Source organism: Psammomys obesus, unplaced genomic scaffold (genome assembly GCF_907164565.1).
Source record: "Psammomys obesus unplaced genomic scaffold, mPsaObe1.curated_primary_1811, whole genome shotgun sequence".
NCBI lineage: Eukaryota > Metazoa > Chordata > Mammalia > Rodentia > Muridae > Psammomys > Psammomys obesus.
The window spans coordinates 30,148,750-30,173,543 of NW_026596073.1; the positions used below are offsets into that span (position 1 = coordinate 30,148,750).

The following is a 24,794-nucleotide window of genomic DNA, read 5'->3' on the forward strand; positions in this document are numbered from 1 at the left end:
AGGCATTTTGTTTTGATGACAGTGCCCTTTGCTTTACAGAAGCTTTTTAGATTCATGAGGTCCCATTTATTGATTGTTGCTCTTAGAGCCTGTGCTGTTGGTGTTCTGTTCAGGAAGTTGTCTCCTGTGCCAATGAGTTCTAGGCTGTTCCCCACTTTTTCTTCTAACAGATTTAGAGTATCTGGTTTTATGTTGAGGTCTTTGATCCACTTAGACTTTAGTTTTTTGCAGGGTGATAAATGTGGGTCTATTTTCATTTTTCTGCATGTAGACATCCAATTAGACCAGCACCATCTGTTGAAGCTGCTATCTTTTTTCCATTGAATTATTTTGGCTGCTTTGTCAAAAATCGAGTATTCATAGGTACATGGGTTTATTTCTGGGTCTTCTATTCGGTTCCATTGATCCTCCTTTCTATTTCTATGCCAATACCATGTGGTTTTTATTACTATTGCTCTGTAGTATAGCTTGAGATCAGGGATGGAGATACCTCCAGATGAACTGTTGTTGTACAGGGTTGTTTTGGAGATTCTGGGTTGTTTCTCCATATGAAGCTGAGAATCTTTTTTTCAAGGTCTGAAAAGAATTGAGTTGGTATTTTGATGGGAATTGCGTTGAATCTATAGATTGCTTTTGGCAGGATGGCCATTTTCACAATGTTAATCCTACCAATCCATGAGCACGGGAGATCTTTCCATCTTCTGAGATCTTCTTCAATTTCTTTCTTCAGAGACTTGAAGTTTTTCTTAAACAGGTCTTTCACTTGCTTGGTTAGAGTCACCCCAAGGTACTTTATGTTATTAGTGGCTATTGTGAAGGGTGTTGTTTCCCTAATTTCTTTCTCAGTCTTTTTGTCTTTTGTGTATAGGAGGGCTTCTGATTTTTTTGAGTTGATTTTGTACCCTGCCACTTTGCTAAAGGTGTTTATCAGCTGAAGGAGTTCTCTGGTTGAATTTTTGGGGTCACTTATGTATACTATCATATCATCTGCAAATAGTGACACTTTGACCTCTTCCTTTCCGATTTGTATCCCCTTGATCTCCTTTAGTTGTCTTATTGCTCTGGCTAGGACTTCAAGTACTATGTTGAAGAGATATGGAGAGAGTGGGCAGCCTTGTCTTGTCCCTGATTTCAGTGGGATTGATTTAAGTTTCTCTCCATTGAGTTTGATGTTGGCTGTAGGCTTGCTGTATATTGCCTTTACTATGTTTAAGTATGTGCCTTGTATCCCTGATCTCTCTAAGACTTTAAACATGAATGGGTGTTGGACTTTGTCAAATGCTTTTTCGGCATCCAAGGAGATGATCATGTGGTTTTTCTCCTTTAGTTTGTTTATGTGGTGGAATACATTGATGGATTTCCGTATGTTGAACCACCCTTGCATGCCTGGGATGAAGCCTACTTGGTCATGGTGGATGATATCTTTGATGTGTTCTTGGATTCGGTTTGCAAGTATTTTATTGAGTATTTTTGCATCAATATTCATAAGAGAGATAGGTCTGAAGTTCTCTTTTTTTGTTGGGTCCTTGTGTGGTTTGGGTACCAGGGTGACTGTCGCTTCATAGAATGAGTTTGGTAGTGTTCCTTCTGTTTCTATTTTGTGGAATAGTTTGAGGAGAATTGGTATTAGCACTTCTTTGAAGGTCTGGTAGAATTCTGCACTGAAACCATCAGGCCCAGGGCTTTTCTTGGAGGGGAGACTGTTAATGACTGCTTCAATTTCCTTGGGGGATATAGGGTTATTCAGTCTTTCTACCTGATCTTGACTTAATGTTGGTAGATGGAATCTATCAAGAAAATTGTCCATTTCATTTAGATTTTCAAATTTTGTGGCGTATAGGCTTTTGTAGTACAACCTAACAATTGTTTGGATTTCTTCAGTGTCTGTAGTTATGTTCCCCTTTTCATTTCTGATTTTGTTGATTTGGATAGATTCTCTCTGCTTTTTAGTTAGTTTGGCTAAGGGTTTGTCTATCTTGTTGATTTTCTCAAAGAACCAGCTTTTTGTTTCATTGATTCTTTGAATAGTTTTATTTGTTTCTAATTGATTGATTTCAGCCCTGAGTTTGATTATTTCCAGCCTTCTGCTCCTCTTGGGTGTATCTGCTTCTTTTTTTTCTAGTGTTTTCAGTTGGGCCATTAAGTTACTTGTATATGATGTTACAAATTTCTTCTTGAAGGCACTTAGTGCTATAAATTTTCCTCTGAGCACTGCTTTCACTCTGTCCCATAAATTTGGGTATGTTGTGCCTTCATTTTCATTGAGTTCTAGGAAGTCTTTAATTTCTTTCGTTATTTCTTCCTTGACCCAGCTGTCATTGAGTAACAAGTTGTTCAGTTTCCATGTGCGTGTAGGTTTTTGGTTATTTCCATTGTTGTTGATGTCCAGCTTTAGTCCATGGTGGTCCGATAGAATACAAGGGATTATCTCAATCTTTTTATATCTGTTGAGGTTTGCTTTGTGACCAACTATATGGTCTATTTTGGAGAAGGTTCCATGAGGTGCTGAAAAGAAGGTATACTCTTTTGAGTTTGGGTGGAAAGTTCTGTAGACATCTATTAGGTCCATTTGATTTAGGGACTCTGTAAGCGCTTTTATTTCCCTATTTGGTTTCTGTCTAGTTGATCTGTCCCTTGGTGAGAGTGGGGTGTTGAAGTCACCCACTATTAGGATATTGCGATCAATGTGTGGTTTAAGCTTTAATAATGTTTCATTTATGAATGTAGGAGCTCTTGTATTTGGGGCATAGATGTTTAGAATTGTGATGTCTTCTTGGTGAATTTTTCCTTTGATGAGAATGTAGTGCCCCTCTATGTCTTTTTTTTTATTAGTTTTGGTTGAAAATCTATTTTATTAGATATTAGGATAGCCACTCCTGCTTGTTTTTTGGGTCCATTTGCTTGAAAAACTTTTCCAGGCTTTTACTCTGAGGTAATGTTTATCTTTGTTGCGTAGGTGTGTTTCTTGGATGCAGCAGAATGTTGGTTCCTGTTTCCACATCCATTCTGTTAGTCTGTGTCTTTTTATTGGAGAGTTGAGTCCATTGATGTTGATAGATAATAATGACCATTGAATGTTATTTCCTACTATTGTGGAGTTGGCAATGTTACTGTGAATCATTGCTTGTTTGCTTTTGATTTTTGTTGGGAAATTATCTTTAACCTATGTTTTCTTGGGTGTATTTGTTTTCATTGGATTGGAATTTTCCTTCTAGTATCTTCTGTAGGGCTGGGTTGCTGTTCAAATATTGCTTAAATTTAGTTTTGTCGTGGAATATTTTATTTTCTCCATCTATGTTGATTGAAAGCTTTGCTGGGTAAAGTAGTTTAGGTTGGCATCTGTGGTCCCTTAGGGCCTGCATGATATCTCCCCAGGCCCTTCTGGCTTTCATAGTTTCTGACGAGAAGTCCGGTGTGATTCTGATAGGTTTGCCTTTATATGTAACTTGGCCTTTTTCCCTTGCTGCTTTTAGTATCATTTCTTTGTTCTGTAGATCAAGTGTTTTGACTATGATGTGGCGTGCGGAGTTTCTTCTCTCGTCTAGTCTGTTTGGTGTTCTGTAGGCCTCTTGTATGTTTGTGGACATCTCTTTCTTTAGGTTGGGAAAATTTTCTTCTATGATTTTCTTGAAAATATTTTCTGGACCTCGTAGCCTGGACTCCTCTTCTTCTTCAATTCCTATTATTCTTAGATTTTGCCTTTTCATGGCGTCCTTGATTTCTTGGATGGTTTGTGTTTGGGATTTTTCTGATTTTATTTTTGCTTTGAGAGAAGTATCAATTTCTGTGAGTGTATCTTCAGTACCCGAGATTCTCTCTTCCATCTCTTCTATTCTATTAGTGATGCTTACCTTTGTGATTCCTTCTCTTTTCTCTAAGTTCTTCAGTTCCAGGGTTTTCTCAGTTTGTGTTTTCTTTATTGATTCTAATTCTGTTTTCATGTCTTGCAACATTTCCTTTATATGTTTGAGTGTGGATTCCTGTGTCTCCAAGATGGTCTCTATTTTCTTGTTTGTTTCCTCTCTTAGTGCCTCTGCTTCTGCCTCCAATTGTTTGGCTATATTTGCATGTGTTTCTTTAAGAGCTTCTTCGTTCGCTTCGTTTTTCTTTGTTTCTATTTGGGAGGCCAAATCTTTAAGGGATTTTTTTGTATCCTCTTTAACTGTTTGAATCTCTATGACTATTTCTCTGAGAGATTTGTTGGTTTCCTCTTTATGTGCCTCTATTAACTGGATAATCATAGCTTTAAAATAATTTTCTTGTGTTTCTGCGGAGTTGGAGTGTCCAATAATTTTGGAGGTTGCCGGTGAAGCCATGATATCTTGATTTGCGTTGGTTGTGTTCTTTCGCCGACCTCTGGCCATTTGGTTATCCGTAGTGTTCACTGTCTGTTCCTGGATTCTGCAGGTCAGACTGGTTTTTCTCTGGTATCTGGAGAATTCTTCAAGAAAATGGGTGAGGTCTAATGGTTTCAGTGTGTGCGTTGGTTATTCTGCTATACCTGTAGAAGGAAAGTTCGCATGCGCAGAAGGACAAATGCCGGGTAGCGTGTGTTTGAGTGTGTGCTTGTGGGTGTGTCCTAAGGGACAGGGTGTTGGTGAATGAAGAGGCCTTCAGTGTGTGAGAGGGGTTCCCTGCAGGCACTGAAGATTTGGATCGCAGGCGCTAAGGGATCTCAAGCGCTGTTGAAGAATGCGCGCGAGTATTGATTTTACCAGTCTGCTGGTCTTTGGTGTCTATTCAGCTGGTTTTCTGCCACTGAGGGGTTGGATGGCCCATACAATCACTGGCTGGGCAGCCCTGTGTATTCTGTGCTGCCACTTGCAGACTTGGCGGTCTGGGAAGGGTTGTACTGTGGATCTGAGTCTCTGTGACTAGCACTGTATTGGGAGTACGCTCTGGCGGGGTGGAGTTGCGGTGGTGCGTGCACTCCTGCAGAGCCAGGTGGTGGTGGTAGTGGGAGGGGGTGTTTCGCGGGTCAAGAGCCAGGCAAGAGGGCCCTAGGTGGCGTGTGTTCTCCTCTCAGTGGTGGCGTTCAGCAGGTCGTTACTACTCTCCGATGCGGCTGCGGGGTCTGGAACCCTGCCTCCCTGCCTCCAACCGTCTTGGGTCCCAGACACTGAGCTTTGCGGCTCAGTGTCCGGGAAGAATTGTATTGTGGATCTGAGTCTCTGTGGTTAGCGCTCAGTGGTTGGAGCTCCGTGATTGGGCCTGCGCTCCTCCTGTGAGAAGGTTTCTGGGGTTACTGCGCTCTGGCCGCTTGGGACGTGAGCTCCACTGCACTTCCTGCTGCGGTCTAGCTTGGGATTGCGTCAGCGGGATGGGGGAGGGGACGCTCTGCGGGTCCGGAGGACCCTGAGTGGAATGTGTGTCCAAGGAGGGGATGGGTGTTCAATGGGTGGTTACAGCAGCCCGTAGCTGTAAAGGGCCCGGAGCACTGTCTCTGCTGCCTTGATCTCCCGAATGTGAGCTTTGCACTCAGCTGCCTGGTGCTGTGTGCGGGTTTCCCGCGGGAGGCCCGGATAAGGGAAGCACCCTATTTCCTTCCCGGAGAAGTCCGCGCCCGACCTAAATCTACTAGCACTCCACGCTTCTGTGGTGGCCCCTCTCCTTTAGAAAGCCCAAAAGTCCAAATTCTAGCTTCGATTGACTCTCCACTCACCAATTCCGGAGATTCATGTCTTCTGCCTCTCCGAAATGGTGTGCTCTGCTCGCCGCCATCTTGGAGTCCCCCTTATTTTATTGAAACTAGTTTTGTTTTGTTTTGTTTTGTTTTTTTTAAATAGAAGACAATTGATTTTGACTTCTAAGTCAATTTTAGAATAAAATTAACAAAAACTAAAGGCTATCTGCTGGCTCATGAAAAGCCTAACCTAGAACAATCATGTAATGTAGTGAATCTCTTTATTAATGGTACATTTCACCTTGGAAGTTATTATGTTTATAATGCATAAGAATGTGCTTTGTAGTTCTTCATAAAAGGAATTAACAGCTTCTCCTTTCCTTTTGAACATTTAGGCAAGGCCATGTGAATCTTCCCCCACTCGAGTTCAAGCCAGCACTAATGTTGGAAACCTTCAGCATCAGTGCTGTTGTGATGGAAAAGTCAGTGTGCACGCCTCAGAACTCCACCAGTGCCCTTTCCTTTCATGATCTCAACAAGCGCTATTACAACACCTTCCACTGCAACTTCACTATTTCCTGTCAGTCAATAAGTCAGCATGTAGATATGGCTTTGGTTCGTCTTATCCATCAATTCAGTACAATGATAGATGACATCAAAGCAACTCAGACAGACATTAAACTTAGTAGATACACAGCCGGATCGGCTTCCCCTACACCTACCTTCAAAACCAGAAAACATCGGGATTTCCGATCCTCTGACTTCAGCCGCAGTTCTAGAGGAAGCCTAAATGGTGGCAACAGAGTAAACAATGCCAAGAACAAACGGACCAACAATGAGAACAACAAAAAAGAATCCCGAAATAAAAACTCACTTGGAAGGTCTGAGAGAAGAACTTCAAAAGTATCAAGGAAAGGCTCAAAGGATGTGGTGGATCACATGACCATTCATATGGATGATTCAGATTCCATTACAGTGTCAGAGCAAAGTGAGCCATCAGCTGAATGCTGGCAGAATATGTACAAATTGCTTAACTTCTATTCTCTTATCTCTGACCCAACAGGAATATTGGAAAAATCCTCAGAAACATTCGGACCAGCAGGTAACAAGCATTTTTATGATATAAAATTTTCTTTTTAGGAGTGCTAAAGAAGACAGGCTGTTTACTATATTAATGGTTTAAGCTTAAAATTCAGAGAAATTGGTAGTCACCAAGGAGAGAAAATAGTGCTGACATTCAGATACTCTGTTAGCATACTGCCTGTCTTCCCTGACCCTAATGGACTACTTTTAAAGGATTTAGATGGACTTCATTTCAAATATCTAGAGTAATCATTTAGTAGGTACTAGTGGGGAAAAAAAAATAGTTGAATCATTTAGAGTAGATAAAAGTCTAGTTTAGAATTTGAAAACAAGATACTAAAACAGTATTTAGAATGTTTTTGTGTTTTTCAAATCTTAAACCATGTATTTCCATTTACTAAAAAGGTGTTCGGAGTCCTACAGAGCCAACATGTAGAGTTGTGTTTGAGAATGAACAAGACAACAACAGTTTGACTAAAACACAGAGGAAACGAAGTCTGGTCACCTCTGAACCTCAACATGTTACTTTAATTGTGTTTGGGATTGGCATGGTGAACCGCACACATCTAGAGGCAGATATTGGTGGGCTGACAATGGAATCAGAACTGAAAAGGATCCATGGCAGTTTCACCCTTAAGGAAAAAATGAAAGGTATAATGCTTTCCATTACTGTAATGTTGATTTGCTGAAAGAAATGAATGCTCCTGTGTTGCTGAAATTCCCACTTGGCAGGCTTTCTCAGAAAATGAGATTTGCCAAAATTGTACAACTTAGTCAATATCAGTGAGTAAAAGGAGTAAAGGGAGCTTTGATACCTAACAGAAATACTTGAGCTTGGGCTGATAAGTGTCTGAAGCTGGGTGGTAGCTGTTCACTAACTTGTCTTTGAGTATAAACTAATAACATGTTTCTGATATTTGAAAATTCAAGGAAGAAGTGAAATGTGTAAAATATTTGGTTTTCTTTATTACCCACTATAGAAACTTATAACCTAATATTCATTTAGTATCTTTATAAAAATTAAGAATCTTATAAAAATTCGATTACTGAATGTGAAATTTCCCTAGAGTATTGAAGCTATGCCATTATATTTAAAATGATTACAGAGAGTTTGGTAGTTCATTAAAACTGGGAGAGCATCTGTTTCAATATACTCCATAACTTTTGTAGTACAAAGAAAGTAATACTGCCAGAGTGATTGCTTGTAAAATATACCCCAGGTTCAGAAAGGTCAAAATCAAATTAATGGAAAAAGCAGTGTGGAATTAACTTTCAGGATTTCCTTGCATATTAGCTTTCTTCTTGGTTGTTGTATTGTACAAGAAAAGAAAATTATGAATGACCATGTGTTTTTGTTAATTTTATGATTAACCAATTTATAAAGTCTAAATTTCATATTAAATACCCTTCTATAGCTTTTTTTTTCATGCCCTAATTATATAACAAAAGTTAAACACCAATTTTATATGAAAATTTGTGTTAGAGTAAAGACAATCTTATGAAGAAATTATAGATTTATAATTTATAGATTATAAATTGCTGAGAGAGATGCAGATACATTAATTCTCAAATACAAGGCAAAAAGATGCTACATTGAAGTAAAATTTTCTTTTACTTTTGTAGTTTTAAAATTAACCATTTTTTCTTCTGTTGTTTTAGTGAACATTAAGAATTATATTGTTATATATAAATTACTTTTGCTTAGACTCTTGAGAAATGGACATTTAATTCTAAATCAGTTGATTTACCATTCCTAAAGATAATAGGCTTTATCAGTAGTCTTTAAATTGTAGTTTTTCTTTGCTGTAGCAATTCTAGTTTTACAGACCTAGAAGGAACAGAAAGTCATAATTCTGTGAAAATGAATTGCGTTAAAGAGATGGTAGTTATTTTTGTAGCCCCAAGATAGTTTTAAGATTTATCCATTATAAGTTGTAACATAGGATTTATTTACATGAAAAATACAAAAGGAGAAATCTATGTAAAATGACATTATTTTTATGTACTTTTATAAGTAATAAATATATTAAAATTATAGGAATTATATGAACCAGGAGTAGTAGTTTGTTTTCCTTTTTTAAAAGTAATTTTTTATATACCATTTAATATGCCATAAATTTTTATAGACCATTTAATACCAGTAAATTATTTAATGTATGAAGCCATCTTAAAATGCAGTTTTTTTTGTATACTTTTTATATATACTTTTATATATACTCTTTTTATATTTACTTTTTATATGTACTTTTTATATATACTCTATGCATATATAAATGCATTTTGTATGCTGATGAAGTTTTCTTAAGGTAGCCTGACAAAATTGAGCATGTTTTAGTATAATTTACAGTTATTGTAGTTTTAATATAGGACATGATTATCTTATTTTCAGAATTCAAATAACTTTTTTCTCATATTTAAGATGTTTTACATCAAAAGATGACTGAGACATGTGCTACTGCTCACATTGGAGGGGTTAATATTGTGCTGCTTGAAGGGATCACACCAAATATACAGTAAGTGTGTTTACTTTTACTGTTTTCTTTTACTACTTTGTTACAATTTATAAAAAAACAATCCTTGAATGAACTCATAGTTGATGAAGTTTGAGGTTTATACAGTGTTTCTAGATATTGTCTTTAAGAATATCACTAGTAAAATATTTTGGGAAAGAAATAATTGATTTTGCTCCCCTCTTCTTACCCTAAATTCACCCGCCATTTCAAAAAGAAAGAAAAGCCCAATTTTCAGCACGTTGTGAGATTGTCTTATAAGAAAAATGATTACAGTACAAATTTCTGTTTAGCATGTAGGTTGTAAATTTTTCTGTCATTTAAATAGGTAATTAAAATTACAAAGACTAAAAACTTAATTTTTTATTAAACAATTATTACTTATTTTCACCTACACTTCAGATTTGTCATTATGCATTTAATGAACTTAATAGTAAGGCCTTTAAAATCTGTTAAAAGTATAAACTATGCCTTTTTTTAAAGAGCTTATCAAGTTAGGTGTGATAGCTCACCTGTAATTCCAGCACTTGGGAGATTGAGGCAGGTCCATTGTCACTAATTAGAGGCCAGCTTTGGATAGATACTACATCCCAGGCTACCCTGGATTATAGAGTGAAAACCTGTCTAAACAAAGAAACATAAAGCCAATAAATAAAAACCCATATACTGTATTTTAAATGTCTGTTCTTACATTTTTTTCTGTAAATTCTGTTCTTGGGTCTGTTCTGATCAGAATTATCCTGGTGTTGATAACATTTACCCATGGTTTACAGACCACTTGTATATGAAGAATGCATAATAACCATGTGACTTTGTTTATGTCTTTGGTGGTATTTGCCTTAATTTCTAATTTCTTTTCAGTGGATCAGTTTTGTATTATAAAGAAAAATGTTCTAATAGTTAAGGTCATTTTGAGTTTGTTCTTCCTTGATAGTATAATTCATATTGTGCTAATGTCCTGCAATATAGAGCTAAGGCTAGATAACCACTAAAATCGAGGATTTGGCTCCTACTGTGAAAATTATTAATAGATCAAACTAAGAAAACATTGTAGTCACAATATTTTGGAACTCTGGATAATGCAAAACCTGTCCTGGGCAACATTTCACATAGATATTTATAAACATGCCAGAGCCTAGTATGGAGATCTCAGGCTTAACTCTTACCCAAGAAGCTTGGAACTGTTACCCAGAATTATTCATAGGAGCTTCCCAGGACCCATTTACTAAGCCATCTTAAAACAAAACAAAAAAAACCCAGAAAATTCCCATGGTTAAAAACCAGTCTCTCTCCACTCATTGTGGAATAGCAGCAGGATGTAATATTGCTTGCATTATAAAACCCCTATTATGAGACAGAAATTGAATATCAGTTTATTTACTTGGCCCTCTTTACAATTCTGTGAGCTGAGGTAATTTTATCTCCACTTTATTGAATAAAAAGATTAAGGTATTAGCATAATCTGTTTAAAGTGGTCTAATGAGAAGAGCCCAAAGCTACACTGCTTTTGTCTTTCTCCTTCATCACAGAAAGCAGATTTGGTGGTTGTTTCATTGACTCTTAGCAGGGCTCCCTTAGTTGTCCCAAGTGCTGACTTTTATCTAGAGTCTCATTGTCTGTATTATTTCTTAAGAGAATTGCTTCAGTCTCTCAGCTTGTAGAACTTAACATTATAAAATGATGTTTTTAAAAATGTAGAGTTGCTATTTCTTATCTTTTCCCCTTATCTGTTTTATTTGAATATAAAAGTTACTTCTTTGTTACTGTCAAACTATTAGTCTTAAGACTTTTTGTTTTTCATATATAGGAGGGCTACTGATTTTGTTTTTTGAGTTAATTTTGTATCCAGCCACTTTGCTGGAGGTGTTTATTAGCTGAAGGAGTTCTCTGGTTGAATTTTGGGGGTCACTCATATATACTATCATATTGTCTGTGAATAGTGATACTTTGACTTCTTCCTTTCCAATTTGTATCCCCTTGATTTCCTTTAGTTGTCTCACTGTTCTAGCTAGGACTTCAGGTAGTGTGTGGAAGAGATACAGAAAGAAGTGGGCTCCCTAGTAAGGGGAACAAGAGCTGTCTCTGACAAGAACTCAATGGCTTGCTCTCTGATCACCTCCCCCTGAGGGGGGAGCAGCCTTACCAGGCCACAGAGGAAGACAATGCAGCCAGTCCTGATGAGTGAGACCTGATAGGCTAGGGTCAGAGAAAAGGGGAGGAGGACCACCCCTATCAGTGGACTGGGCTAGGGGCATGGGAGGAGAAGAGAGAAGGAGGGTGGATTTGGGAGGGGATGAGGGAGGGAACTACAGCTGGGATACAATGTGAATAAATTGTAATTAATTAAAAAATTAATTAATTAAAATAATTTGGAAAAAAGACTTTTGTTAACGCTTTTTGGATTTATTCTTCAGCGTTTTATTTCCAGCTGCAATTAAAAGGGAATAAAATGGAATAAGTAGCTTCAAAAGTCATTTGAAAGAAAATTGTAAGAGCTAGATATTAGTTAAGCCTCCTGATAGGCAGTCCTGTTGTAACTAACTTACATACAAATGCTGATTTGCTTCCTTTTTGTTTTCCTGCTTTCTCTTGAATCTGCATCTGTAGATTGGAGGATTTTCCTACATCTCCTACAAGTACAGCCAAACAAGAGTTTCTGTATGTCATATTCTTTTTCATGGCTTGTGATTAATATTGTATTGTATAGTGTTTATAATATCTTTGTGGGATGTGTATAGTTAATTACATCTCAAAGCTTTACCCATAAACACTTGTATATTAAAACATGTTAATAGTTATTCAAGCCTAAGTGAGGGCTGTCTCCTATGTAAAACAGACTTTGTTTTCTTGTGCTTCTGTGGACATGATACTATTTGATACCATAATAGAAACCAAATATTTTTACTTGGTAAGGTTCTGTTAAGTACAAAGTAATTTAAAAAAAACTAACAAAGCATCTGCATGTTTCAGCTTTATAATTTTGTTTTAATGGGAAGATTTTAATTTCTGATTGTCAAGTTTTATCTATGGCTTTTAGTATATGTGCATTTATGTTTTGAATATTTTGATTTAAACCACTGTGTATGTTTGCAGTTAGCTGGACTTGATGGGTATATAAGTGTTCACCACATGAGTCTGTCACCCAGTCACATTAACATTTACTTAGCAGTAGTTATGTTTTTGAGAATTTTTTTAAATAAAATTTGAATATGTTGAATATACAGATTATTATGTTTCCTGCCGGTAAGATTATCATATTTTATGACATTTGATTCATTATTGATAACAAGCCATAGCTAAAACATCATCAGTTTAAAGTCATTTGTTAGATTATGTTCTATCACTTTGTGGGCCAATTAAAAGTAACAAAAATTGAATTTTATGTCTGGAAAATAGCCTGTATGAGTGTCTTTTTATAAACAGAAAAACAAAAACGACTATATTTAATTCCATGTAGACATTACCTAGGATTTTTCTTTCTTTTTATTCACTGAGTTCTCTGGATATTTAACTAAATAATAAATATTAACTTTAGAGAGAATACTTTTAGTGGCCAAAGGTCACATCTGTGAAGCAATTATTTTTGAGCTTGGAAGGCAGCAATGGAAAAGTAAAAGATGGTCTTTGTGCTGTCATCACATTAGGCCACCCTGTTCCATTCTCAGGTTTTGTGGGGAGAGAGGCATTCATGGAGACTAGCGTTGCCATCTGGGAAAGAAACTTTTGTAATTGACCAAATAGCATATGGTCATCCACACATTCTACATTTCTGTTGTAGAAAATTTCAAACAAACTGATTTGAGAGTCAGAACAGGCCAAGTTATGTAAATTAATCTTCTCTACCTTCCTTCTTCTTTTCAGTTTAGAGCCAGTTCAAGGCAGCAAGGCCCTGGGTAGGGGTTGGGAGTGAAGAGTGGGGTAGAGCTCCTAGATTGGTGTAAGACTGGTCATATTACAATGTAAATAAGACTGCCTGCTGGAGACGGACAGATCTTCAGGTTCCTAACATCAAAATTTCTGCTGAATACTTCAGTAGAATGGGCAATCACAATGAACTCTCCTAGTTTTCTATTCTGAATTTTGGGTTAAATTGGGAATTAAGTTTTGTGTGTTTGCTTATGAAATACGAGTGATATTTAACCAGGCTGCTACAGATTATAAAGGTAGATGTAAAAAATAAGGCAGATATATTGGGGCATTTTTCAACTTATACTTTAGCTGTTTGGTAAAGAACTAAAAAAGTTCCATGCATATTGGAAAAAGTACTCCTCTTAGATAAGTAAGCATCAGTAAACTTCCTGGTGCTGATGAAGGCTTTGCAGAAAGTTAAACAGCATGATGATCCCCCACTGATCAAAGTAGTAACAGCTTGTAGGGGATGCCCTTGTCAGTCTTGAAGGAGATGTAGAGAGCTCTGACTGTAAATTAGTTTACAAGTCATCTGTTTACTGTTTTTTAAATGGAGTTACCACTTAGCTTAAGTCACATAACATGTATTTCTCATTTTCTAAAAGATGACTAAAAATTTGTAGCATGCTTGCTATGCCCACTGTATATGTGAAAAGCTTGTGACAGATGTCCATAAAAACTGGCTAAAGATTCATGGGTAGTACAGTTTACAGAGTTCTGCCAGTTCTACTCTAAGTCTTAGCCTCAGTTACCTTCATGCTTCATCACACCAAGGCTTCCCACTTCTTTTTATTGAGCCACTCAAGGAGCAGGCCTTTTTAAAGCAGTCTCCTGCCTTCAATTTCTTTTAACAGAGTAAAATTTGTTTATTCTTTGATTACATTTTAGAAATATAGTAAGTGTGTTTTCTTTTTTTATTCAGTGTCTGTCTCTCTTTAGATCCCAAAACTAAAATGGAGGGAAAAAAAGAGGTTCTGAATAAGAAAAAAAAAAAAAAAGTGGAATTTGTGTGTGTGTGTGTACACATGCCTTTACTTACATGTTAGTATATTCTAAAAAAATAATAGACTTTCCAAAATAATAGACTTTCCAATGCAGTATAGAATGAGTATATTTAAATAACTTTCCAGGCAATGTTTTGGCACATGAATGATCTCCTTCTAACTCATTGAGTAAAAGTATCTTATGTTCTCTGAATTTTTTCTAAAATTATTTGGCTGTATTTAAATAGTCTTCCTCCTCTGTTGCTAGAACTGTCGTGAAATGTAGTATTGCCAAGTCCCAAGCCCTCTACAGTGCCCAGAGGGGGCTGAAGACAAACAATGCTGCAGTGTTCAAAGTAGGAGCTATCAGCATCAACATTCCTCAGCACCCTGCCACCTTACACAGCATGATGGTTCGAAGTTCTCACCAACTATCCAAACAAATCTCAGACCTTATTAGACAACCTTCCACAGCGTGAGTTATTTTCTGTGTAATATTCTGTGACTGTGCAAGAAAATATACTTTTTTTTTTTTTTTCTGTGATAACAGAGGTTTGTAGGAAAATGAGCCGTTACTATAAACATTGATTATCATAGTAACGGGGCTGGAGAAGAGGATTTAGATGACATGGGAGAATCACGGTGTAATCATTAATACATTAATGTATTACATGACAATGGCCATTTCATTATCATACAGAGCATAAAACAAAGTTTAAGAAAGAGAGCCTAGAGATTTATTGGCATCACAAGATACTTCAATTAAAAGCAAATTAATGAATTCTAGAACTGTTAATTCTTGTTTAAGTTTAAAAAACTTGCAGTGGTCATTTATAGCATGCATGTTTTTGCATATTCCTTTATTGTGAAATTATTGTATATTATTGAAGACAGACTATATGCCATCTGCCATAAATTAAAGGGCAGTAAATCAGACCTTTTTGTAGCAACCTTTAATTCCCTGTGCTTGTTGCCACTATTCATAGCATATTCTTTTCTGACCTATGTGTCTGCATGTACACACTTACTTTTCCCTATCTTATAAATTGATAAAATAGTGTTTTTTGATAGTCTCAGAAATCAATGGCTTTTTTTCTATAATTGTTTTATTTAGGTCTTTAGTTCTCATATAAAAAATTATGGCTCAAGTTATTACTCTGTCGCCTTTTGTAGATCATCGTTATTTGTAAGCTGTTTTCCACTGAGAAATCTAGTAATTTTATCAATAAAGTAGTAGTTATTAATAGTTTTGTGTGGGGGGGGGGATATTTTGGTTTATAGCCCACAGCCTATGAAAGAAGATATTGCAACCCCACTGCCATCTGAAAAAACTCCAACAAGTGTTAATCAAACTCCTATTGAAACAAATGAATTCCCTCAACTTCCAGAAGGCTTAGAGAAGAAGCCTATTGTTCTCAAATTCAGCGCCATGTTAGATGGCATAGCCATTGGAGCAGCACTTTTACCATCTCTGAAAGCAGAGTACAAGATGGGGAGAATGAGAAGCCATGGAATGACAGGTAATGTGGAATTTTAAATCCAACTGTGTAAACTGATCATAAATTTGAAAAGAAAGTAATATTTTGATGAAAAAAACAAAGTTCTTAAAAATATTTTTTTCAGATTTTTTTTATTATTGTTTATTATTATTAGTTACATTTTATTAACTCTGTATCCCAGCTGTATTCCGCTCCCTTATTCCCTCCCAATCCCACCCTCCCTCACTCAGCTTCTCCCTGCCCCTTTCCAAGTCCACGGATTGGGGAGGACCTCCTCCCCTTTCGTCTGGCCCTGTTTTATCAGGTATCTTCAGGACTGGCTGCAAAGCCCTCCTCTGTGGCCTAGCAGGACTGCTCCTCCCTTGGGGGGTGGGGAGGTCAAAGAGCCAGTCATTGAGTTCCTGTCAGAAATAGTCCCTGTTCCCCTTACTATGGGAAACCAATTGGTTATTGAGCTACTACGAGCTTTGTCCGAGCAAAGGTGACATCTCATACAAGCAACTTAATGGCCCAGCTGAAAGCCCTAGAGAAAAAAGAAGCAATGCACCCAAGAGGAGCAGACGGATCAAACTCAGAGCGGAAATCAGTCAACTAGAAACAAATAAAACTATTCAAAGAATCAATGAAACCAAGAGCTGGTTCTTTGAAAAAAATCAACAAGATAGACAAACCTTTAGCCAAACTAACTAAAAGGCAGAGAGAAACTATCCAAATCAGCAAAATCAGAAATGAAAAGGGGGACATAACTACAGACACTGAGGAAATCCAAACAATCGTTAGGTTGTACTACAAAAGCCTATATGCCACAAAATTCGAAAATCTAAAAGAAATGGACAATTTTCTTAAAAATATATTAAGAAATCTAAATAGCCAGGCATGATGGTGCAGCAGAGACAAGGGGATCTCTGTGAGCTCAAGCTTGGTCTCTGTAGTGAGTTCCAGCCCAGCCAGAACTACTACATAGTAAGACCCTCTTTTAAGCAAAGAACAAAACAAAAAGTTAAATTATTTGATCAGTTAAATTTTAATAATTTTTTTCTAAATTTTATTCATCTATTTTGTATACACTGTATTTTGGCCATATCCGCTTACCTCACCCCCAACTTCTGCCAGGCACCTCCAAATCACCATCCCAACACCTTATCATCTTTTACCCTCCATTTAGAAAATGGCTGATCTTTATTGTTTTTGCCTTGTCTTAATTCCAGTTTTAAGGGTAATTATAGTCAACATTTTATTTATTATTTTAATTATTAATTTAAAATTTTTATTTAATATTAAAAAATGACTCCTGTAGATTTTTCATAGTTTTCTTTTGTAATGTTAACAAAAGGGATTTTTTTCCTACTGTGCTACAAAATTTCTATTGAGAATAATTTGTGACTGTATACAGATACTTTCTTCTATATATCTTTTTCTCTTTTTTGTTTTAACATGACAAATTACATTAACTTTTAAAGCACTAATAAGCCTACTTAATCATAAATGTATTACATCAAGAATAAATGTTTTACTATTTCTTACATTTATTAAGAGAGTTTTCTGAACATTTCAACCTTTATATTACCAGAAATAGAAACAATCTAAGGTGAGTTTTAGGATTTGGCAAAGTGAAAAAACATGGTTATTAAGATATCACAGGCCAGTTCTAGCAATACATTAACTAATTTGCTTATTCATCATGTCTTCTGGAATCCATAGGCTAATGGAAAGAGCAAGCTGTGTAGGCATTTTCAAGATGAAAAAGTAGAAATATCTAAGGGCATAGTGAACATGTGTAAAACACAAGTATTTTTCTTTGCCCGCCCTAGCTCACAAATAATGGCACAGAAACCTATTATATTTGTTAAAACGTTCAGGCACTGTTGCTGGACAGAGGAACAGCGGGGCCTACTTTCTGCCATGTGGCCCATTACCTGCCATCTTGGTCTGACCCTGGCTGTTCCTTCTCCATCTGTGTCCTCCTGGCGATTTTCCTTTCCTCTGATCCCCTGAGACCCTCCCACTAGGATCAGAAGTCCCGCCTTATCATCCTCTGCCCAGCTATTGGCTGTTCAGCTCTGAACAACTTATTGCCAGATAGAGGGCTTAAAAAATTAACACAGTATTAAACTAAACTGTAAGGTCTCTTAACAGCTGTTAAGGTTAAAGGAATGTGTATTTAACATTTCAGAATTTGGGGCTTGCTTTTAGCTTGAGATGTTTTATCTTTTGGAGTATAGCTTCTCTACATGAAAGTCAGTGTCTTTCTGTTCTCCCTTCTGTGATACGCGGAATCTATAAATGTTTATCTGTATCTGATATGATGTTTGGTACCCAGGAGGCTTCATAAGTACTGCTGCCTTAGTAGTACTAATTCTTTATAGTATGTGTACTTGTTTAAAGGTAAGTGTATCTCATATGCATATTTTAAATACCACTTTTATGTATGTCAACATAGATGGTGGGATGACAAAATGTTTTTTTAGACACCATTTTTCAAAAGTGATTATATTATTGCATGGTTGTACAACTGTAATGTTCCCTCTTATAGGTGCACAGACAAGATTTACATTTGAGTTACCAAATCACAGATTACGTTTTACTTCAAAAGTTTCTGCAACAGATATGTCAACTATTCCTCCTTCTGCAAGTCTTAACCTTCCACCTGTTACCATGTCGGGGAAATACATTATGGAAGAACATGATAGTTACTCAGATCAAGTGTGGAGTATAGATGAACTGCCTTCTAAACAAGGGTACTATTTACAAGGGAATTATCTCCGTTGTGTGGCAGAAGTAAGTGTACTTTCAAAGTTACTTTTGGCAATTTACACATGTTCAAGATTTAGATACCAAAATACTCAGAGTTCCAAACTTTGAAGATTAAATGTTATCTTACTTGTTTTTACAGAAGGCTAACCTACTGAATTTTAAGAAAAAGGGTGTGTGTGTGTCTGTCTGTCTGTCCCACCTTTCCTGCCTTTTATTGAAACATGTTTTTTGAAGCAATGTACTAATCATATAGTACTTTATATTTTATATGTTAAATTTCAAGTTTATCATGGCAATGTTTGTAGGCTTACTTGATTATGAAAAGAGACTAATAACTAACATCAAGAGCTTTATATGTTTACTTCTGTAGTTTTTTAATTACATTTGAGGTAAACATACCTGTTCTCTTTTTTAAGTGAGGGGCAAGAGTAATTTTTAATATGGTAATATGATTTTAAACATAATTATTAGTCATGATCCAAAGGTCATATAGAATTATAAAATAAATTAACAGACTCGTTAATTATTTAGGATTATGTTAAAAGCTGGCCCTCCTGACTGCCTCATTGTTTTCACCTCTGTGTATAACTGTCTAAACCCTGTTTCATTTGGTTTGAAGATCTGTAAGAAAGCTCTTTGAGTTTTTGATAAAAATACTATCTGTAACTGGAGGAGATCCATATAAGTCTGGTGTACCTTTCCCAGACTGTACTTTTTTAGCACATAAGAGTTGGGGTTTCTTCTAGTTTTTAAGTGTGTGTGTGTGTGTGTGTGTGTGTGTGTGTGTGTGTGTGTGTGAGTGATTGGCGGTGGAGTGCCATGGCACACAAAGAAAACAGATGGCACCCTTGTGGATTTTGTTCTTTGCTTCTACTTTTGCTTAGGTTTTAAGGACAAAACTCAGGACTCCAAGTTTGCATGGTAAACTTCTTTGCCCAATAATCCACCTAGCCAGGCCAAGAGTTGAGACTTCTGTGTGGAAAAACAAATGTACCCCAAAGTATACAAGATTCTAAGAAGCCTAAAATTTAATTAGGAAATATTATATTGCATGTATACTTTTCACACAGAAAAATAAGTAGCCCAAAGTAGTTGAGTAATACTGTTAATAATGCTTCATTTAAAGAAAGTAAATTTAAATCAATATATTGTATAAATACATATTAATATTACATACTAAAAAGGAAGAATTTATAGTCTAAGAAAAACATAAACCCAGATGTACCAAAAGGAAAGTATCAAATTAATTTCAAAGCATCTAAAATTTTACCATATTTCAAAATTTCCTATTTTATTGTTACCCAAAACACACTGAAACTCATCTCTGTACTATTTGTACTATTTTGTGGAAGATAAAAGTGGCTGGTGCAGAGTTAGAGGGATAACTCAGTGGCTAAAAATGTGCACTGCTAGCCAAGCACAGTAGCCCACGCTTGTAATTCCAGCACTTAGGAAGGCAGAGGCAGGTGGATCTCTATGAGTTTGAGGCCAACCTGTTCTACAAAGTCTAGGACAACCAAGGCTACACAGAGAAGCCTTGTGTCAGGAAAAATAATAATAATAACTGCTTTCCCAGAGGCCCTAAGTTAGTTCCAGCACCCTCATCAGGCAGCTCACAAACGGCTCCTTCATAGGAGTATCACACGTCTGACTTCTGTAGGCTCCTGTATTCATATGCACAGTCCCACATACAGGCAAGACATGCATGATTAAAAATAATAAAGAGACAGTTTTAAAGTGCCTCCTGGGACACTTAAGCTTTTTGTGATTTTTCACCAAAAATGACAAATCTGTTTTGATCTGTTTATTTTTGATAAAAATATGAACCATATCACAATGATAGAAATATTTGCTTTAATCATAAGAGTGCTTGAATCTGTGTTTTCTGTAATGGTCACTTAATTAGAAGTTGCTTTCTACTTCATCTGTTTGTTGACTAATTCTTGTCAGAAACTAGTGCTTTGTACTAATTACAAGATACATGTTACATACAATTAGATTACGATCTCATATAATCCTGAGACCTACAGTGTGTTCAGTCACTATATTTTTACCATTTAATACAAATAGAAATGATCATTGGAACTGAATACTTTAAGCCTTTTTTCAGTGCATTATTCTCATATAGTATGTAGATAATTATCTCCTTTTCCTAGAGTTTTAGATGATTAGCTTTACAGAAAAGCAGAGCTAACATATTCAGCTGTACAATCTCACACTCTGATTGTGTTTGACAGGTTGGTTCCTTTGAACACAATCTCACAACAGATCTTCTAAACCACTTGGTGTTTGTACAGAAAGTGTTCATGAAGGAAGTAAATGAAGTAATACAGAAGGTGTCTGGTAAGGATGTCTGGAGCCTAACAATGCAAGTTTCTATTCTTATTTGCTGTATGAGGTTTCATGATCTGAAATAAGACCTAAGTGTTATAAAAATAGTAAAAATTATGTCGATAACTATTGTGTGTGTGTGTGAGAGAGAGAGAGAGAGAGAGCGAGCAAGAGAAAGGTGAAAGAGAAGATGCACATTTGGAGAACAAAAGAGAATTCATGAGCTAGCTTCTTTTACTTCTTGTCATCTTATTGCCTTAAGCTAGGGTCCTTTATTGAACCTAGAGCTCACCATTTGCTGTTTCTGTTATTTGTGACAGTAGGATCTTTTATTTCAATTAAGAAAACCCACTACAGCACAGGAGGGGGAGAAATGAGGGGTCTCTATAAGAATCAAAGCCCACCATTCACTAACAAGCTGGAGTAGTTATAGGCCCAGACAGAGAGGGGAACAGGGAAAGAGGATAAATTTTTTTTGGGAGGCCAGAGATGGGCTTTTTCTAAGAGTGACCAAAGACATGGTGAATAGTGAATGAAAGAATGTCAGGTTATAGATAGACATCACTTATGGACAGCTGTAAGATCTGTACAGGTATATGTAGCAGGAATCTAGGTGATTATCAGGGATAGAGGTGATAATTCAAAACGCCATGACCACGATTAACATTCTTGACTTTTGTTTCTGTGGGTAGATGGAGAAGGAGGCATATGTTGTTATTCATCTAGCTCTTCCTTGCTGTCAAGATCAGCATGCCCATGATGATTTGGGGCAGTTTCTGCTATTGGACACTTTTTATTTAAATTTTTATTTTATTTTTATATTAAATCACAGGTTGTTTACTTTGTATCCCAGCCGTAGCCCCCTCCCTCATTCCCTCCCAATCCTACTCTCCCTCTCTTAATCTCCTCCCTGCCCCTTTCCAAGTCCACTGCTAGGGGAGTTCCTCCTCCCCTTCCATCTAACCCTAGCTTATCAGGTATCTCCAACACTGACTGCATTGTCCTCTTCTGTGGCCTAGCAAGACTGTTCCTCCCTCTCGGGGAATGGGGGGAGGTAAAGGAGCCAGTCGTTGAGTTCATGTCAGAAATAGTTCCTGTTCCGCTTACTAGGGAACCCACTTGGTTACTGAACTACCATGGGCTACAGCCCAGCAGAGGTTCTAGGTTATATCCATACATGGTTCTTGGTTGAATAAACAGTCTCATAGAGGGCCCCCGTGTTGATATATTTTGTCTTTGTGGAGCTCCTGTTCTCTCTAGGTCATACTAACTCCCCGTGCTTTCATATGATTCTCTGCACTCTGCCCAAGGTTTGGTTATGAGTCTCCGCATCTGCTTTGGTATACTGCTACATAGAGTATTTCAGAGGCCCCCTGCGGTAGGCTTCTGTCTGTTACTTCTTCTACTTTCCCTGTCCATCCCACTTGTCTTTTTAGTGAGGATTGATCATCTTACTAAGGGTCCTCTTTCTTGTTTATCTTCTTTAGGTGTACATATTTTAGTATGTTTATCCTATCTTATAGGTCTATATAAGTGACTGTATACCATGTGTGTCTTTCTGCTCCTGGGATACCTCAATCAGGATAATCTTTTCCAATTCCCACCATTTACCTGCAGATTTCATGATGTCCTTGCTTTTATCGCTGAGTAATATTCCATTATGTAGATGTACCACAATTTCTGTATTCATTCCTCCACTGATGGACATCTGGGTTGTTTCCAGGTTCTGGCTATTACAAATAATGCGGCTACAAACATGGTTGAGCAAATGTCCTTGTTATATACTTAAGCATCTTTTGGATATATGCCTAGGAGTGGTATAGCTGAATCTTGAGGAAGCACTATTCCTAATTGTCTGACAAAGCACCAGATTGATTTCCAAAGTGGTTGTACAAGTTTACATTCCCACCAGCAATGGAGGAGGGTTCCCCTTTCTCCACAGCCTTTCCAGCATGCGTTATCTCTTGAGTTTTTAACATTTGCCATTCTGATGTGTGTAAGGTAAAATCTCAAGGTCCTTTTGATTTGCATCTCTCTGATGGCTAAGGACGTTGAACATCTCTTTAGGTATTTCTCTGCCATTCTGTATTCCTCTACAGAAAATTCTCTGTTTAGCGCTGTACCCCATTTTTTAATTGGATTGCTTGATTTATTGCTTTTTAATTTCTTTAGTTCTTTATATATTCTGGATATCAGCTCTCTGTCAGATATAGGGTTGGTGAAGATCCTTTCCCATCTGTAGACTGTTGTTTTGTTCTGATGACTATGTCTTTTGCTTTACAGAAGCTTTTCAGTTTCATGAGGTCCCATTTATCGATTGTTGCTTTTAGAGCCTGAGCAGTTGGTGTTCTGTTCTGGAAGTTGTCTCCTGTGCCAATGAGTTCCAAACCCCTCAGAGTTGAGGAGGAGGGTTATGGAATCTTCTTTTTCATCAATTCCTGTTATTCTTAGATTTCGCCTTTTCATGGTGTCTTTGATTTCTTGGATGTTTTGTGTGTTTGGGAGTTTTCTGATTTTACTTTTTCTTTGAGAAAAGTATCAATTTCTGCAAGTGTATCTTCAGCACCAGAGATTCTCTCTTCCATCTCTTCTATTCTGTTGGTGATGCTTGCTTTTGTGGTTTTTTTTTTTTTCCAGAGCAAATCAACATACATGTATTTTTTTTTATTTTTCATTATTAATTACACTTTACTCACTTTGTATCCCCCCCCATGGTTTCCTCCTTCCTCCCATCTCAATCCCTCCCTTCTTCCACCCTCTGCCTGCATGCCCCTCCCCAAGTCCACTGATAGGGAGGACTTCTTTTCCTTCCTTCTGATCCTAGTCAATTAGGTCTTATCAGGAGTGGCTGCATTGTCCTCTTCTGTGGCTTGGTAATGCTGCTTCCCCCTCAGGGGGAGGAAATTAAAGAGCAGGCCAATCAGTTCATATCAGAGACAGTCCCTGTTCCTATTACAATGGAACCCACTTGGATACTGAACTGCCATGGGCTACATCTGTGCAGGGGTCTTAGGTTATCTCCATGCATACGTATTTCCATCCCTGATCTCAAGCTGTATTATAGAGCAACAATATTAAAAACTGCATGGTACTGGCATAGAAACAGACTGGTGGATCAATGGAATCGAATAGAAGACCCTGACATAAATCCACACACTTATGGACACCTGATTTTTGACAAAGATGCCAAATCCATTCAATGGAAAAAAGACAGCATCTTCAACACATGGTGCTGGTCTAACTGGAAGTCTTCATGTAGAAAAATGCAAATAGATCCATATTTATCACCCTGTACAAAACTAAAGTCCAAGTGGATCAAAGACCTCAACATAAAACTAGACACACTAAATCGCTTAGAAAAAGAAGTGGGGAATACCCTTGAACTCATTGGCACTTTTGTGGTTCTTGATCTTTTCTCTAAGTTCTCCAGCTCTAAGGTTTTCTCTGTGTTTTCTTTATTGATTCCAATTCTATTTTTATGTCTTGCACCATGTCTTTCATCTGTTTGAATATGGCTTCCTGTCTCTGTATGATGGCCTCTATTTTCTTGTTCATTTCTTCTCTATATGCACTAATTTTGCCTCTACTTGTCCCTCTATTTGTTTTTTTTTTAATTTAAAAGTTGTTTTAATGAATATTCTTTTTTTAACTTTTTTTTATTCTTTATTAATTACACTTTATTCATTTTGTATCCCCCCATAAGCCCCTCTCTCCACCCCTCCCGATCCCACCCTCCCTCCCCTTTCTGCATGCGTGCCCCTCCCCAAGTCCACTGATAGGGGAGGTTCTCCTCTCCTTTCTGATCTTAGTCTATCAGTTCTCATCAAAAGTGGCTACATTGGAAAAATGAAAATAGATCTATATTTATCACCGTGACAAAACTAAAGTCCAAGTGGATCAAAGACCTCAACATAAAACCAGATACTCTAAATCTGTTAGAAGAAAAAGTTGGGAACAGCCTAGAATTCATTGGCACAGGAGACAACTTCCTGAACAGAACACCAACAGCACAGGCTCTAAGAGCAACAATCAATAAATGGGACCTCATGAAACTGAAAAGCTTCTGTAAAGCAAAGGGCACTGTCATCAAAACAAAATGCCT

At 37.0% G+C, this 24,794-nt stretch overlaps 1 protein-coding gene across 7 annotated transcripts in view; it reads left to right on the forward strand.

Moving 5' to 3' along the window:
• Positions 1 to 24,794, forward strand: part of Bltp1 (bridge-like lipid transfer protein family member 1) — a 210,274-nt gene that overhangs the window by 109,531 nt on the left and 75,949 nt on the right. For 6 of the 7 annotated variants that reach the window (XM_055626230.1, XM_055626234.1, XM_055626233.1 and 3 more), the window contains exons 47-54: positions 6,019 to 6,725; positions 7,112 to 7,357; positions 9,126 to 9,219; positions 11,824 to 11,874; positions 14,377 to 14,583; positions 15,390 to 15,628; positions 18,141 to 18,385; positions 20,599 to 20,704. In XM_055626230.1, coding sequence (XP_055482205.1) covers positions 6,019 to 6,725; positions 7,112 to 7,357; positions 9,126 to 9,219; positions 11,824 to 11,874; positions 14,377 to 14,583; positions 15,390 to 15,628; positions 18,141 to 18,385; positions 20,599 to 20,704 — 1,895 coding nt within the window. The remainder of the gene's footprint in view (positions 1 to 6,018; positions 6,726 to 7,111; positions 7,358 to 9,125; positions 9,220 to 11,823; positions 11,875 to 14,376; positions 14,584 to 15,389; positions 15,629 to 18,140; positions 18,386 to 20,598; positions 20,705 to 24,794) is intronic. The other variant, XM_055626232.1, reaches the window with a different exon arrangement.